We start from the raw sequence: 17,460 nt of genomic DNA on the forward strand, positions 1-17,460 counted from the left end.
ACTTTATGATCTCAATACATAGCATATGAGCCCAACAAAGGATGAGTCTGTCTGTCTTGAATCCATATATTAGCTTTTATTGGTTCTGTAAAATTTGTCCTGAATTCCGTCCCACGACGGACGCCTAGTCTTTGGTACAGTTGTGGATAGCGTGGGCGAGGTAGTCGACGTTATTCGAGGAAATCCCGGCGACGGAAATTCGACCGTCCTTCGTGAGATACACGGAATAGTCTTTAGTGAGTTTCTCGACCTGATGGGGTTTCATGCCGGTGAAACAGAACATGCCGATCTGATTGACGATGTGCTGCCAGTTTCTGGTACTTCCCTCGTTCTTGAGACCTTGCTGGAGACGTTCTCGCATCGAGATGATGCGGCCGGCCATCAGCTTCACATCCGCCAACCACTGCGCGTAGAGGTCAGGATCTGACAAAATGAGGTTGGCGATTCGAGCTCCGTGGACCGGAGGGTTCGAGTACATAGGTCGGATGAGGATCTTGATTTGACTCATGCATCTTTCTGCCTCCTCTTTTGAATCGCAGAGAAGACTGAAGGCGCCAACGCGCTCTCCGTACAGACCCATGTTCTTGGCAAAAGATTGAGCCAGACACATGGGACCGCTCTGCGAGAATATCCGCACCGCGCTTGCATCGCGATCGATGTCGCCGGTCGCGAAGCCTTGGTACGCCATATCCAAGAAAGGGAACAGATTTCTCTTGCGGACAACTTTCTCGATCTCGAGCCATTCAGATGCTGAGGGATCGACTCCGGTCGGGTTGTGTGCGCACGCGTGGAGGAGGATCACGGATCCCTCCGGGATCTTCGAAATGTCCTCGAGAGCGCCCTGAAGATCCAAGCCGCAAGTCTTCGGCTGATAGTAACGGTACTGCTTGACCTCGAAGTTGCAGTGTTTGAACAGCGGAATATGGTTGCCCCATGTGGGGTTCGGCATGTACACAGTTTTGTTTCCCTTCAGATGCTTCTCGAGGAACGCAGCTCCTATACGCAACGCTCCAGTCCCTGAAATGCCCTGAAAATCGGGAAAAGTGCATATTATCCTCGAAAGTCAGTGGATCGGATCCTCGAAAGTCAGTGAATAGAATCCTCGAAAGTCAGTGAATAGAATCCTCGAAAGTCAGTGAATTGAATCGCAAATTTCGATGGATGGAACAACTTATCCATATTGTTCATTAATGCGTTCTACAAGGGTCTAACCTGGACTGTAGCGTTACGACCAGTTTTTATTACGAACGAATCTTTCCCCAATGCGAGCTTTGCGGCATTTTCGCAGAATGCCGGGAGACCACCGATCGGAAGATACTCCTTGTCGTGTTTCTGCTCCGCGAGTTTCTGTTCGGCCTGGCGAACCGATGGCAGGACGAATGGCTTCCCCTCGTCGTCCCGATAAGCGCCTGGAAGCGATAGATAAATGTCTTGCAAACAGACACATGGGCTAATTTACTGCTCTGTGGCGAAATTGTCCCGTCAATGAGAGAAACTCGAGATGAGCTATAGAATTAGCGTTGCAGTCCATTCTCTACTCTTGAGCGTCTTATCTAGACTATGCTTGACTTTCATCTAGTGTTTGCAATCTATACGATAATCTTCCTTCTCTTTTCGGAGATAAGATCTGCAGCATCAACTCCGCGAACTGCAATGCGATTGTCGGGATTTGTACACTTTCCCGCGTCGAAATTCGGTGCTCTTGGATAGTCTCGAGCCCTCGAGCGAATTCCCCGTCGGATCATACCACCCTGGAGCATCTCGACTTGGTTTGATTTCAGAACCACCCTCCCCATCTAGTATATTTCGCATGGTCCTCCGATTCGCGCTGCCAGAACTATTTTTAAATGGGCGCTTAAACCGACCCCGGGACTTTCCTTTATCCGAGAATGTCTATCTCGCTTCGCTAATATTGTAGGCTCACGATGTATTTCTCAACAAAATTGTTGGGAATATCGAAAAGGTCTCGAGAATGACAGGGTCACATTTATCGGAAATAAGGAATGACATAGCGCAGGTCTGACAGCAAAGACGTCGTCAGCAGAACGGCGCTGCTGCAGTCCGGCCGACAGCGCGAAACTCTTCGATGGATTCAAGGAAATGATCGGAGCCTCTCATCCGAAGCCCCGATGGGATTGTGATGAAGCATCTTCTCCGTAGAAAATTTCCAAAATTGAGACTTTTGCGCGGATTCCTCTCTCCTGCGGAATGCGTAAGGGTCGAAAATCTACTGGACAGTTATATTTTCCTCTCCAACCTACCGACGCCAAGGTTCATTTTTTTGGGGTTGGTATCCTTCTTGAAAGCTTCGGTAACACCGAGGATGGCATCCGGGGGCCCCATTTCCACATGGGAGAATACGGACTGAGATCTGGCCCCCAGAACTTGCACACTTCTGGGTATCAGAATCGCGCTACGCATTGCCATGATGATGACGTAGAAGTTGCGACTAGTCGGTGGAAAATCGGTGAGCACGGAGCCGGGTGATCTGCAACCACTCCAACACGCGGTACGGAGCAAGTGTTCTAAACAAGGTCGAAACGGCCCGAGACTGAGAGGAAGAGAGAGCGCGACGTCGGAACGCCGCCATTATTTGAATGCTTCTGGGAAGATTCTAAGGGCGTCCCGGAAGATGGACATTCAGCGTAAGCGAAGCCGGTAGAGTTCCCTCAAGCGACCTCAGTTCATCGAATAGAATCGGAGTCCGCAACTCCCGACGCTTGTCTGAGCTTGAAGTTCAAATGATCGAAGGTAGAAGTCGAAACCATCAGAGATCGGAATTCCGTATGTCCTGAACTCGCGCTCCTCTAGAATCTCCTCCAGCTTAGAACTCCAGCCGCTTCTTCCTCAGCTCGGTATGCCTGGCTTTTTCTCTGTGCCCCTGCGGGGGATCTTCTAACCCTTGCGGGGAGCCATTGTCACACCGAGGTGCTACCGGGCTCAGTGGCTTGTTCTGTGGTTCGATGAATACACGTCTAGGCGTCCGTCGACCGATAGTCAGGCAGACGATCTTTCTACAACGTGGAAGAGCACCCTGATGTTCCAATTGCAGATCGAAGACTTTGCTCCTATGTAGCGCATGCACGGTTTCGGTATCGGTAGGAGCTTCAGGAGAACAGGATCCTAGAGCATCTCCGCGCCACACTATTCACGGAAAGAACTTCAGGCTACACCTTAGGCCTTAGGCTGAAGGAAGTATTCCCGGGAAGCGCTGTTTCGTCCCGAGATTGAAGTCCGGCGGGTTGCCGCCGAGATTGGACCGGAGAGAGGCCGCGCTGGCGTCACCCTGGACCTACCCCTGGACACTCAGCCCGACGAAGATTGAAGGGAATCTGAGGCCTGATCAGTGACGAGTACTGTCAGAATCAAGTACTGAAACCTGCCCCGGTCTGAAACCCCCACGGACAATTTGAAACCATCGGCTGGAAAACCCCAGATGCAGAATGTGCATTGCTGGCGGTGGGATTACTAAAGTGAGACCCATAGTCAGACAAAGCCCCCAAGTCGTAGATGAAGTCCACTCCATGCCCTCGAGCTTCGAACCGGAAGGATGTGAAGAGACCGGAGCTCTCAATGCCGAGGAACACGAAAAGAGTGAGAGCTGTTTCATTGGTACAGAAAATCAATCAGCGCTTGTTTCGTCCTCTACAAGCTTCGCTGAACTTACATGATTGAATGATTGTCTTTTCCAGCTCGGTACCGCTCCGAGGCTAGGGAGCACGTTCGGGACCGAAACGCGAGATTTCATCCAGGAAACATTTTGATCTGAACATTCAATGACGGCGAGCAGCTCTCCACCCGGACGAGCTCGCGAGGGTTCACCATTGCCATTCTTCACATCGTGGTTAAATGGAGGACTATTTGATTTCGCGCGCGCTGCCGCTCTCCTCTCCCTCGGTCTTGCTGAACCAGGCACGTAAACAAAAAGGCAGTCTGGCCGAGAGAGCCGCACTGTGTGGTGTTAAGGCCCGAAGTTCAAAGATGTCCTTCGATAATACTCCAAACATGGATGGTCAAAAAAGTAAGTTTCTCTCGCGAGGAGTGGAGCGATACGATCAGTTCACTGTGGAGCGTTGTAATTGGTGGATCTCAGCATAGCAGATGTCCTCTGAGTCTCAGATGCTGTCACGTCAGATAGCTGTCATATGTTGTTCCTCTCTCCGCCCCGGATGGATCTACTCTGGGTTTCGATGAGACCGAGAAAGGCTCGTTTTCATGAACCAGGCTTCAATCGAGAAGGCCTAGCGCCTTTGTTCAATGGAAGCTTCGAATTCGGAACGAGAAAGCTCTCAGCCATGAAATCTATTGGACCTCCCCACTGAATATTACGAGATGCTTCGCTCCGACGAAAGAGAGACTGACTACCGATACTGTTTTCAGTCGGGTCTTCCTGAGCTTCAATTTTCGGGAGCCGCCCGTTGATGGCTCGGATCAAAAAGTAGCGAGGGGATGTTGGGACTCTTTCGGAGAGCTTCAATTTGGGGAATTTCAGGTGATCGGAGCTTCGGACAGTTTTCATGGATTCGCGAGATGTCTGAGCTAGAGGCGTTCCGTATTCTCCGGAAGCTTTTGCATGTCTAGCTTCAAGTTCACGGAGATTTCGTCAGGTTCTTTTAACTGAAATGGGCCGGAGAGAGAATCCTAACTCTCGGCTGCCAGCAAGACTTGACTGTATTTGAAGAGTCTCCTGGTCAGGTCTTATTAACCAGGAGAGCCCTCGCGAGAGATTTGTTGGAGTGAAATCGAATTCCTGTTACTCGAGCGTTGTTATTCCGCTAGCTTGGTCCTTCGGTGGGGTCCCATCTGATGAGCGAGTATGAGGGCACTCCAACAGAAAGCTGAATTTGAAACATCTGAACCCAAGAGAGAGAGGACTTAGTAGCTGAGACCATCGATGTATTAGACGGCTAATTTCCTCCCCGGTTGCAGTGAAGCGGCGAAACCAACTGCGACTCTCTTTCGGTAGCGGACACCCACGCCGAGATCCCCCCGAACCAAACACGTTTCCAGCTAGCACCACAATCGTTACTCAGTGAGTTTCTCTGAATAATATAGGAAGAATGCGACCAGAAAAGCCATCATACGGAATCGACGATGGGAGAAACATTGAATATACTGTACTGGTTTTGAGATGTACTGGATATCGAAATGAGAAGGGAAGATCGACGCTCTCCGGAAGGTCGGTGGCTCGCTCTGAGGACCGTGTCAAATTACGCGATAAGCGGCAGAGTACCCGATCAAATGAGAGCATCGGGAATCTCATATCGATAATGCCCGATATTGCCATCAAATTATTCCCTGTGGTGACGAAACAAGGACGAGAAAAGATTTTACCTGTCACCTACTCATTGATTCGGGCGATTTCCGGCGCGAGGCCCCGGAAGACTTACGTCTGGTATTTCTACTTTTCGCGGGCATCATGTGACTTACTTCATTTTCCAGAGACGTCATGGCTCATCAATGGCTTCCGCCTCGCACCGCGGGTTCCGGCACGCTCCGACTCTCCCCACAAGTCGAGTTCACTACGACAGCGGAAGACCTGAAGGATCTCGGGGAGATCGGAGCGGGGAACTTCGGCTGCGTGAATCGCATGAAACACGTCAGGTGAGGAACGGTTGAATTATTCGCGAGAGAAGTTTTCCCCTCGATGCTCCGCTGAATGCGAGCTCATGCTCGTATCGACCAGCATTTCCCGTGCCTAAAAGGATATCTTCTTCCAGCACGGGGCACGAAATGGCGGTCAAACGGATTCGCATGACCATGGACGAGCACGATCAGCAGAAACTGAAAACTGAACTGAGCATCGTTATGAAAAATGACAACGACTTCACGTACATCGTACAGTTCTACGGGACCCTCTTCCGAGAGGGCGACTGTTGGATATGCATGGAGCTTATGGATACTTCATTACACGAGCTCTACAAGCGGGTTTTCGGTCGAGGCAGACGCATTCCGGAGAACGTCCTAACTCAAGTCGCCTTCAGCACGGTGAAGGCTCTTAATTACCTAAAAGGGACCCTCCAGATGATTCACCGAGATATCAAGCCAAGCAATATCTTGCTCAACAGGAAGGTTAGGATCCCGTCTCTCTAATTTCTGCCCTTGAACCGGAAGCGCTCAAGCTGAACCATGATTATGGGTGAAGTTCTACCTTCGATGAACCGATCGACCTCTCCTCGTTCCAGGGCGAAATCAAAATGTGCGATTTCGGTATATCCGGTCGACTCATCGACTCTATAGCCAAAACTCGGGACGCAGGCTGTCAAGCATACATGGCACCGGAAAGAATCGATCCTTCTAAAGCTATAAATGGGTAAGCATGCTCGAAGAGCGATCTCTCTGCATAAATTGAGTCTGTGCCGTGCATTGGAAAGAGCTCAGGCAAAAAAATTTCAATGGGCCTCGGAGACCGGGCCTGAACACCCCCTACTTCGCATAAGATGGAGTCCGTGAATAGGTAACTGAGAGCTCGCTCATCGGATTCCCGATTGGATCCCGGCCCTTGCGTGCACTTTGGGATCAATGCGATAAGCGAAAAACACTTAGATCTGCGCTGGCGCTCCTGCTCGGGGACCTTTTCGGAATGCATGATATTCAGAGGTTCCACGATATATTTCCGTTTGTTTCAGATACGACGTACGATCAGATGTTTGGAGTCTGGGCATTACACTGGTGGAAGTGTCCTTGGGTCAGTTTCCCTATCCTGACTTCACGACAATTTTCGAGCAACTAAATTGTGTTGTTTCGGGCGAACCTCCTCTGCTGAAAGAATCCGATGGCTTCAGCAAGAACTATACTACCTTCGTGAATCAGTGTCTCATTAAAGAATTCGAGCATCGACCCAAGTACGATGCATTACTTAAAACACCTTTGTTAGCGAACCTCCAAAGGAATACGATGGTCGTCGCGGAGTTCCTGTCAACGGTACTCCCTCCCCCCGCGATAACTCCGCGGCCTAGCTAGATTCGACGAGTTGAGCCATCCACATTGAAATGTCAATAATATAAGAAAATCTGAATAAATGACAAGTCAATAGCCCATGAAGAAATATTCTGTGTCCCGGTGATCCGATTATACTTGATAAATGAGAGGTGTCTCTGGATTAGATTGGTAACGCCTGATAATAATCTCAAATTCGATTTGGGAGGACCACAATCTCTGGTTGGGCAAGGGGAAGCTTGCGGGTTCTCAGCCCTCCCTGTGTTTTCCATGGTGGTTTGAGCGCTCCCTGCTGTATCTACGGCAGAGCCAGATCGTGGATGGGATCAAAAAGATTCGTGGATGGGATCAAGAATTTAGATGCGTGGCGAGCTCCTGACACCTCGACCAGTCGGAGCACGGGAGAACTTCTTGAGTCTCGACCGATGTGCTCCCGGTTGTAAGGTGATCCACAGTGCAGTCTAGCAGGGTGCATCCCGGTGCAGTCTCGAATTACGCGCGTTTCCAGCGACGCGAAAAACGTCTACCACCGCCAGCGCCGCAGTCATGGAATGCCAGACGTTATTTGTTGGCCAGGGTGATTCTCGCTGGATAATCGCACTGCAGGTCCGACTTGGATCCCGATCGCCAAGATAATCGTTGCGTTGGATGCAATGAAATCCCTCGTAGTTCATCCCGCTGCGCTCCATCGGCGTAGATACTCTACGTTCGAAGACGACTGACCTTGACACCAAGGTCCTCTCACCTTTTATCGGAATCCAACACTATAACTCTCTATAGAGTTGTATAATTGTGATCCTTCACCATAAACGAGCATCATACGATGACGCGAACATCATCATCATCATCATTTTGTCGATAAGTGAATGACTAGACGAACCTCTCGCGAATAATTGGCGAACTCACTCAAGACTCGTGACGCATGCCGCGCTGCTTTACTCTCCACGAGCCGCAGCATACGCAAACTGCCAGAAATCATCCAAAATACGGAGTAGGTACACCTTCGCCGCTGCTCCTTAGTTTTACGACGGGGGTAAATCCAATCTTCTGCACAAAAAACTCTATAATCATTCCGGACGTCAATCGGCCAGCGACCCAGAAGCCACCACAGGCTCGATATATGCCGGAACAGGATTCAAAAGTCTGATCTGAAAACCAATCGCTGCGTTTTCTTCACTACTCGTCTCACGGGAAGCATCGAGATCCGCTTATCAGGTACAGCAGCTTCGAGGAGCGGTGTTTCCGGCATCTGGCAACGCGGAATAATGCTCGGACTACCTCCGGATGATTGAGTCGAGACTGCCGAGGAAGAGTTGGTCATTAGGGAAGATGAGCGGCTGAAACGATGAAAAAACGATCGCAATCATTATTCCAGTCAGACCTCGCTCACCCGCAGCTCATGCGGTCCCGCTACTTCGCGAATTCTGGGAGCTCGATGTGCAGCCCACAGACACGAGCGTTTTTCTTGGCATACTTCCGAAAGTATTCGTTCTACGGATGTCACTACTCTATCCAAAACAGTCTCTCGCGGTCAAAAGTGATTGATTCTTTCAACTCTGCGAGACTTTGGGTAATTTCCCCAGATTCACATACTCGGCCCCCGTGCGGAATCCTTGAGCACTCTGAGCTTCCCGTCGCTGTTAGCAAACCAGACAAGGTTCTCTCGTTAGCAAACTACGATAAGGGTGAAATGGGAGAAACTGCGGTACGATATCCCATCATTTTCCCTGAGATTCCCCCTTTCTCAGAGGATCGTCAAGAGGGAAACTCAGACTGAGATGGAGAGGGGTAATTGATTATCGGAAGTATCGTGAGCCGCTACGGCGGATCAAAGTTGGCTTCGCTCTTCGTGAGCTCGTGAAACGATCGAGACTCGCCCGCTCGCCGAATCTGAGCTCCCACATGAAAGTAGCAACATTATCTGAGCTCCGCCGAATGAATCCATTTCGCGAACCCTTTCAACTCAGCCGCCAGGGAATTTTATTCGTCATGAGTCCTGAGAACAGTATCTACCGTGTTTACTCTGGTAGACGGGCACTCCTGGACGTCGACGTCGAGGCCCTGGATGATCGGGTCCTCCTGAGCTGGCAAGTCTCATGTCGGAGCTCTACCTCTCAAGCTCGGAGCGAAGTCCAGAGCGAACCCGAAGACTCTTGTGGTCTATAAAAAGAAACATTCTGGATAGAGAGTTTCATGGAGATGCGTCGTTCGGGCATGTCCGTCTGTTAAGATGAACATGTTATGCACAGACGGGAATAATTTCCCGCATTTTACTTCGGTCGATGAATTCTGCGAGCAAAGGGCCACGGATTTATGAGCGTGCGAAAAAGATCATTTACTTCTGACAGGAGCAGATGACATCATCGGTTGACATTTCGCCTCGGCTGGGGAGCGTCATCGATCCTTCACCTGCTACGTGGAAACTCGCTCGGTGCGAAAAAGAACGCTCTTATCCTTGTTCCCTCTGACGAGCGATAAGGGCTAGGACGAAGAAGGAGGTCGCGCGAAGCATGGCGGAATGAGAAATCGCACGGAAGGCTGGATGGAATCGGTACAAAATGGAGAAATATCATGCAATGTCCGTCCATTCTCTGATTAAATATTTCCACACGAAATCCCGAAGCTTATCATCCAGCATCGCCGGATTCTTCGCGAGCAGAATTCCGAAGACTGAAACCTAGTCTCTACGTTTCGAGGAGCTCCGCCTGAGCGATCATGACCTTGACCGGGAAACATGATGCACGGGGTTTTCGGCAAGCCCCTGATCATTATCGGAGCATTATCCGAATCAGTCGATGAATGGATGTACGCTCGATATCTGGAGCTCCCCCCAGATATGAGTCATTGCTCGTCGATAGATTTGTTCAAAATCCATGTATACTCACAAGCCGATCGATACATAATGCCTGGTCCTCTCGCAAGCTCTAGTCTTCATACAAGACATTTTAGATCAGAACATATTTGCGTAATGCTACTTATCGCGATCTCATGGTCTCATGACATATTGTAATCCGGCCATGCGACTGCTCGATTGGCCAAGATATGTAATTTATTCGAAGAGCTCGCGGCGAGGACGATACCTCTCATCGGCGGGCTCTATAACGAACAGATGATAATCAACGTCTTTTCCACTCACGGATTTCTGGTGGCTAGATCCTCGTATTTGATTCTCGTATTCATATGTTGGAGCCGTAAGCGCTCTCGTCGCGAATATTTTCTCGGATTCCTATCGCAAGACAAATTATTGTGAGAAGTCTTTTCAGAAAGTCGCGATGGAGGAGCGGGTCGACGCCAGTCCGGAAGATCCTTCTCCGAACTTGTGTTCACGACTTGATTTATGCTCGCACGTTCCCTCGTTTGATCGTAGGAGTCAGATCTGCGTTATTGCGCAAATGTCTCCGATTCAGGAACAGAATCAGATCGGATGAATGAAACTTACCGTCATTCGAACTGACCAGAAGAAGCAGCGCAAAGCCGATCTTCTGCACCCATCGATCTCAAATCCTTACGTCAGCCGTCGCAGTCTCGATATACCATGATGTCTCTATGCTTCTTCCTTCGGAGAGAGTGGAACTGTTGTCCGGGGTCGAGAATCTGAATCGCTCCAGGAAGGAAGCTGTATGAATAGCAGTCTTTTGGGAAACTTGCCGACTCGCGGCCTTCTAAGTAGGGGCCGAAGAATGACCAGCTCTAAAAACTTGCCGCTTGAGCTGTCCCTCATTGAGTCCATGACGCGGTATCGAGCATGGGGAAACCGAGCGTATTTGACTGAAGTTTTTTTTGCCTTGATTGCGACTACGAAATCAGGAGGAAAATACGATCTATGACACATGGCTCGATGTCATGTTTGTCTCCTGATTAGTTGCTCGTCACCCTTCCTGCTTCTATCGCATTTTCTGCCCCGCGAGGTTCGTTCCAACCAGATTTCACTGTACAGTGCTGCGAGGAAATTGACGGATCTGATTGGACAGTAGTCACCAAGTATCTTCCTCTCACCTCCCGCCAACTGCAGTGAGTTTGAACCCCATGAGGACTGGATCCTTGTCAGGCATTCGATTCATCATCACTCACTAACATCTCTCGACCTCCGGAATCGACTTGACTGCTCTTGGAAGAGGCTCGTCCAAGAAGCATAAGACGATAATCCGATTACCATTAGCTGCCTCCCCGAACGCGGAGGATTCCGAAGTCCGTCCTATCCTCGAAGATTTAGTCGAATATAGCAGTCTTAGTGTGAGAAATACATAGGGAGCGATTTGGCCGAATCTAACAATCCTCTCATTATGAGAGACTCGTACTTTTCAAGAGTGATCTCCCACTCCCACTCCCACCAGTGGCGTACCTAGTCCATTTCGCGCCCGGGGCAGACGAAGTGGATGCGCCCCACAGCAGATTCCGTCTGGCGCTGAGACTCGGCGAGGAGGATATGAGAGGGTCACAAAGAGCGTATTTTTCTTGGAGACACTGCGCTCCTCTCGAGCGGACCAAATTATGTAGGATGGCTGCCCATCTTACGGGAGGACATAGCTTCGCCGTCTCTTGTGTTTTTTTCCGAATCTCGCTGTATCAGAATCAATTCTAACTCCCACGTCCGCGCTTAGCTAGTGTGGACAGAAATCTCGATTTTGCCCCCCTCCTAGATATGCCGCTGACTCTCACTCTTCTTACCATTGTTTCTGGCTATTGATGCCAAGTCTTCAATCGGAAAATGAACGGCGAGACGGACCTGTCGACCCCAGTCAACTGGCAGGTCAGGAGTATCCAATCCCAGAGAATGTACATAGTTGAATGACCCAAAGATCGTGGCATGCCCAAAGAGCGCAGAGAGACGACCATTATGTTTCCCTCGATGGTCACGGAGTCTGGAAGAATCGAGCTGTGTCTCGAAATTCAGCAGCGGTGCTGCAAACCTGTGCTGCGGTCGCTCGCCAGTACCATCAGAGGATATGAATAAAATTCCTCGAACTACAGTAAGCCAGAGATAGTTTCTGTAGAATTTCCGCTGCAGGGATGTATCGATGCCTGAGTTCTTTCTGATGATTCTCTTCGTCAGCCGATTCCATCGAACATTGTCGAGAAAACAACAAGCTCAACTCAAGAACTAAGGGAACGCCAAACAATGTACACCGGAATAGGGGACGGAAACCAGTCGCCGCTCGCTATTAGTACACGGAGAACAAACGAAACAGCTGCTCTCTGAAGTTTCTCCGTCAGAGATTGACCGAACTGCCGACGACACCAGGGCGGAATAATCGGATCAGCAGGTATGAAGCAGGTACTTTCGCTTCAGCACCGAATCCGATGGGCACTGATTGTGGGCATTGCTCGCGAATGGGGTGCGTGACAAGATTCCCTATCCGCGAGTATTACGCACTAAATGTTCAACGGCTTCGATGCACCTTCCTGGGAGAAGCATAGTATCATAACCCTGCGTGGATTCCGATCCGAACTTCGGCTTCCGAAACTACACAGCTCGCGACTAGGTTTCTGGATTTCCCAGTCCATTTCACATAACCCGCTCCTAGACTCCGCCCGTCCCTCTCTCCGATGCCAAGTGACATGTCCTCGCAGCCTGTTGGCGCTTCACGCCAAATCGCCATTCCCGTGGCTAGGGGTGTTCAATCGTGGTTCCGAAAGTTTTCTGCTAATCGATAGGCCCTGTGCTGTTCCCTTTCGGCAGGACTACCCAATATTGTTCCGAGGAGTCTCTCGCTGAATATATGGAGGCTCTTTCGAAACTTTCGCGTTTTCAAGTCGGGGCGTTGAGCACAACAGTTTTGTGGAGTCTCTATGGATTGGGTTTGCTCCAGCCAGTTTTCAACCTGATACCACTGCTCGTGGCCGTGCCTACGATATTCTGCCTCAGTGAAATTATACGGAGACTCGTAGAAAATAGTCTTGGGAAGCGTTCCGTGCCATGCAATGGGGAATACGTGCTCATCACCGGCTGTGGTTCAGGATTCGGATTCGCTTTGACAAAATGTCTTGTGGACAAAGGGTAAGCACGAATCGAACGGTCACAACGTATTCACCATGTATTACATATGAGCCTATTTCGTGCAACAGACTTCGCTACGCCGCTCCCTCTCGTGACTCGTTAGATGCGTATCCACGCGGGCCTCATCGAGGAGTCCAAACATTGATTGATTCCATTATCCTTCAATTCATCTAGATTTTCCCTGTATCAAATATTCCTGCCTTATCAGGGTTTTATATTTCTTTGGAGAAACCTGAATCATCCACATTTGGCTCAAAATCGTCCATGGCACGGTTTCACTTCGTAGAATAACGCTTATACCACCCCGGCGGGGAGCAATCGGCACTCTTTCAAAATTCTGCTGCGACTTCAAAGAGACTTCGCGCGACAAATCAGGGTCCTCATCCGAGCGATCAGGTCATTGATCACAATCTAATCAATGCCTTCAATGCTACTATCAATGTATCCACAATCAACATTCGGCGGGTGCTTCAATGGCTTCTGAGCCAGCAGATATCACACGCGAAGACCCGCGTTTTTGGCAAGGGGGATGGGTGAATATGTCGAGCCACTATCGGATATTAATTGGAAATTTCGAGTCTAGATTTCCGCGCTCATCGCTCTTCAGGTACCACGTTTTCGCGGGTTGTCATTCGCCCGATTGTGGAGGTGCGAAAGAGCTGGAACTGTACTCGAAGCGAGTCGAAGTCATCGGCATGGATGTCGGCTCCGATGAGTCAATGAAATCGGCAAGAGAACACGTCGAGAAGAAATTAGGAAACATGGGTAAGATCGATGGAGTCTTTGAGCGATGCGCTCATCCATCGTCCCTGATTAGATCCTGCGTAGATAATTCTGACCTAAACGCAGGGATATTACTCACGGAGAGCTCACTCGGCGTAGCTTAGCTGAAGAATATTAGCATCTTATTATGAGCGTGCCATTGACACCGGTGCATGTATTTTGATTCGTGCACTTCATCATTTCCGGGAATCTTCAGGACAACTTTGGGCGATCGTGGCGAATGCGGGTGTTGCCAACCAAGGTCCCCTAGAATGGACGACCATGTCGGAAATTGAGCATATTTTCAAAGTGAACACTTTCGGAGTTTTGCGGACGGTCAAAGAGTTCCTGCCATTCGTACGGCGAGCCAGAGGTGAGTGTCCCCTGTCGGAGGCGGCCCGTTCGGCGGCACACGATTTGCTATGGGTATTATATTTCCGTGGATATCCTGCGGCTCTCATCGAGTGTTCTATTCCTTTCTTCTAGGGCGGGTTGTGGTGACAAACTCATTGCTCTCAACGATCGCCAATCCCTTCGTGATCCCCTATTCGATGAGCAAAGCCGCTTCGAAAGCACTCGTTGAAGGCCTCCAGAGAGAGCTCTGTGACTTCGGGATCTACTGTTCATCGATAGAGCCTTCGTACTATGAGTACGTAGCGTCCTTGACCAAAGGCATAAGATCCTGGATGCTCCGATTTCTTATCCGTTGAATCGCGATGAGGGGGCATAATCGCGGTAATTCATGATATTCGATTCAGGACTGCGATGACTCGTCATCGAACAGCGGAGGACTACCGAAAGAAATATGATCTGATAGACGAAACGATGAGGGAAGACTATGAAGGCTACGTCGAACTCTGCAGTGAATATTTTGATAGCGTTTCAAGCGTCATCACCTCGACCAAGGTAGGCTTCCCCAATGGGCATCAGAGAAGTCCCTTTCACTCATACTTTTTTCCCATGAAAGTTTCTCGAGTTACGCTTTCGCGCCCCCTATTCTTCCAGGTGGAGGAACCGATCGACGCATTGGCACATGCCGTCTGTTCCGTCAGACCGCTTCCGTATTACTTCGTCGACAGTCCCTGTGTTAGCTTTTTAAGAGAAATCGAACGGCACGTCAACATTGAAGTCACTGATGCTGCGGTGAAATGCACAAAATACTTGGCAGCTCTGAAGAAGAGGTTCACGTCGACAAAGTGATGCCCAATTGAAGGCGCTAAAGACCTAATAAATATAATGCTCACGGATCGTGGTCGTCGTGAAGGGTAGACACTGGATAAGAAATATCTCCACCCGCGCTCCTCCTCTCCAAAAAAGGGCTGCTCCCTGGTTCATACAGCATGAGGAGGATAGTCGTGTCGAGCATTGTAGCTTGGCGCTGCAGGCCCGTCCTCCTTGTGAGCTCCTCGCTAAGCTCCCCCGTAGTCCGTAGTTTGTAGATACTCCAGGCGCACTGGAAAGAAAATCACATGTAGCAGGTGCAGTAAGATAGCGGTGGGAAAGCTCCTCGAGTTCGCTGGGCTCCGACCCCTCGCAAACCTGAATCTTGTTTCTCCCGATTCGGGAAGTGAGCCTGGTGCAGAATTCTCTGCCTAGTGTGACCCAAGAGCCCCCTCGATACGTCATCCGCATTCGAAGTAGTATTTCAGAGAATGCCCAGCATTCAAATACTTTTCCGAGCGCAAATCGGGATATGAGAGTTTGCCCTCGAGTCCTATGTACAAAATCCACAAGCGGCGATTAAACGTCGGAGGTTGACGAAGTTCCAGAACAGTAAGCGTGCTTACGACAAGACGATCCTGGCGTGAATATCAAGCAGGTCCGAGCCGCGTTGAGCCAGACGTCTGTCGTCGCTTCCTTCGATATTCTGAAAATGCCGATTGGAGGCTTCTAATCGCAAAACGTCATTATGTCCGACGAACCGGATTCCTCGACGATCCAGGCGGGCCGAAATCCGTTAAGCGACGCCGGACTCGAAATGCTCAGAAAGTCATCGATCACTCTGAAACGAACAAGAGCGTTCTGTTCGCCATTGCGGTTGCCGGCCAGGTTCTCCCATCATACACCGTCCTCGAGTCTGAGTGAGAACGGGTAAGAAGTAAGTAAGAACTGCCAACTTTGCCGTCTCCGTCCGAATAAATCGGGGACGTTCAGAAAAAAGGTGGAAGGCTAGAATTTTGTCGTCGAGAATGCGCGGAAGGAGTCTACTTCGTCGGCAAAGTTAAACGGATAGACCGCTCCCGACGACAGCTGACCCCGGTCATAATCCGGCACCGGTGATGAATTCGATTATCAAACGCATACGATTGAATGTAGGAGTCGTGACGACGGCAGTTGATCGAAATGGCGGCAATTGATCGAAAATGTACTCTCGAAGCAAGGCTTGGAGAAGCTCGGTAATCAAAGCCCCTGATCGTGCCAGTTCTGGTGCGAGTGCGTCATCTTGGAATCGAGATGACAATATAGTGCATACTGAGAAAAACTCGGCGGTTTTCGCTTCCCTCGGAGAGAGGGTCTTCGGGAACAACGCCAAAGTCACTTAGGCATGAGACGGGACCATTCCAAGTGTAGTGAACACAAAATCAGGGCCAAATCATGGAGCGAAATGGTCCTTGAGGTGCGAACTGACTGACAGACAGACATTAGGCTCCCGTCATAGGGGCTGATATGTAAAACTCAATCAGAGAACTTTGACTGAGAGCACTGGATTGACGCTACCTAGGTTCACAAAGCTCAAGGTGTGCATTGATTTCCGTAGCAACGCCGTCAAAGCAAGACTCCGAGAAGAAAAGGCAGAGAAACTCTTCCCGAGGCTTCGACACTCTGGTACTAGAAAACCTCCCTCCAGCCATCCCAGGTGCCCTCTCGGGAGCCTGATTTCATGTAAACGCTGCCGTCGAATATGCGGAGGGCGCCATGATGGAGGAAACTCCCCTGAAATGCTCGAATATCGACCTGAAGTTGTCTCGCTCCGAAATTTTCTGCGTCGTCGATGGAGGCGAAGTTGTCAGCGAACAAAGACTTCGGTACCCCAGAAGAAATTCTTGGGTATAAGAAGCAGAAAAAGATCGGGATCTGAGTAGGCTTCTCCAGGTACAAGAAAATTCGGACATCGGGCAGATGACTAGGAAGTCGTAGAGTATCGCCGCTCCACCAGGAATCAACTCTTGGTGAAGAAGCCGTAAGCCACCCTCCTCAATAATACGTTGACTGTGGGCTCTACATATCGTTGCGATAAACCTGAAGGCCCTTCGGACACCTTTGAAGCTCAGGAACCTGAGGGGGGAGAACCGCACGAGATGGTAATCCCGGGAGAGTTCGCTAAGCAGAGAGCTTCAAGAGTTCCGAGTAATTCAGGAAAGGCAGGAGCGGTATTCAGTCTCCGAGGCTACTGAGAACGTCGGACAGCGTTCTTCGATCGAGCTTCTCGAAGCAGGATCCGTATGTCGAGCGATCTTGAGGATCTGTCTCCATATCGAAGATCCGTTCCACATAGGAATGCGCCTTTGTTTCCGAAGGAATTCCAGCCGAATCCATTACTGACTTGATTTGATGGAACCCCCATCCCCCCCACGATCTCGAAACAGTCGACGGCGACGACCCGTAAGAAGTCGAGCGCGCAGAATCCGAAAGCCCGAGGAACAATGGAAACTCTACCGGGCTAATCGGTGTTCGGGCCAATGAACTGCGAACCTGTGCATACCAGTCAGTCGAGGCAGCCGAGAAACCCCAAAACCGTACATACATATGAGATGAGTGGT

The 17,460-nt window shown here is 50.0% G+C and overlaps 3 protein-coding genes across 3 annotated transcripts; 2 read left to right on the forward strand and 1 right to left on the reverse strand.

Moving 5' to 3' along the window:
• Positions 1–56: 56 nt before the first annotated feature.
• On the reverse strand, positions 57–2,518 carry Got2 (glutamate oxaloacetate transaminase 2). Its single transcript, XM_003743773.2, has 3 exons — positions 2,262–2,518; positions 1,213–1,409; positions 57–1,027 (listed from the first exon to the last, which is right to left on the reverse strand). The coding sequence occupies exons 1-3, from the start codon at positions 2,425–2,427 to the stop codon at positions 125–127; spliced, it is 1,266 nt and encodes a 421-aa protein (XP_003743821.1). The 5' UTR covers positions 2,428–2,518; the 3' UTR covers positions 57–124.
• Positions 2,519–3,933: 1,415 nt separating this feature from the next.
• On the forward strand, positions 3,934–7,036 carry LOC108864322 (dual specificity mitogen-activated protein kinase kinase 2). Its single transcript, XM_018639724.1, has 6 exons — positions 3,934–4,021; positions 4,930–5,032; positions 5,443–5,604; positions 5,721–6,072; positions 6,186–6,313; positions 6,630–7,036. Exons 1-6 carry the CDS (start codon positions 3,982–3,984, stop codon positions 6,961–6,963), a joined length of 1,119 nt encoding a protein of 372 aa, XP_018495240.1. The 5' UTR covers positions 3,934–3,981; the 3' UTR covers positions 6,964–7,036.
• A 5,623-nt stretch (positions 7,037–12,659) lies between these two features.
• On the forward strand, positions 12,660–14,899 carry LOC108864319 (D-beta-hydroxybutyrate dehydrogenase, mitochondrial-like). Its single transcript, XM_018639710.1, has 6 exons — positions 12,660–12,937; positions 13,545–13,702; positions 13,917–14,072; positions 14,186–14,348; positions 14,458–14,605; positions 14,705–14,899. Exons 1-6 carry the CDS (start codon positions 12,660–12,662, stop codon positions 14,897–14,899), a joined length of 1,098 nt encoding a protein of 365 aa, XP_018495226.1.
• Positions 14,900–17,460: the final 2,561 nt, after the last annotated feature.

The sequence above is a fragment of the Galendromus occidentalis genome, unplaced genomic scaffold (assembly GCF_000255335.2).
Source record: "Galendromus occidentalis unplaced genomic scaffold, Mocc_1.1 scf7180000077451, whole genome shotgun sequence".
Lineage (NCBI taxonomy): Eukaryota > Metazoa > Arthropoda > Arachnida > Mesostigmata > Phytoseiidae > Galendromus > Galendromus occidentalis.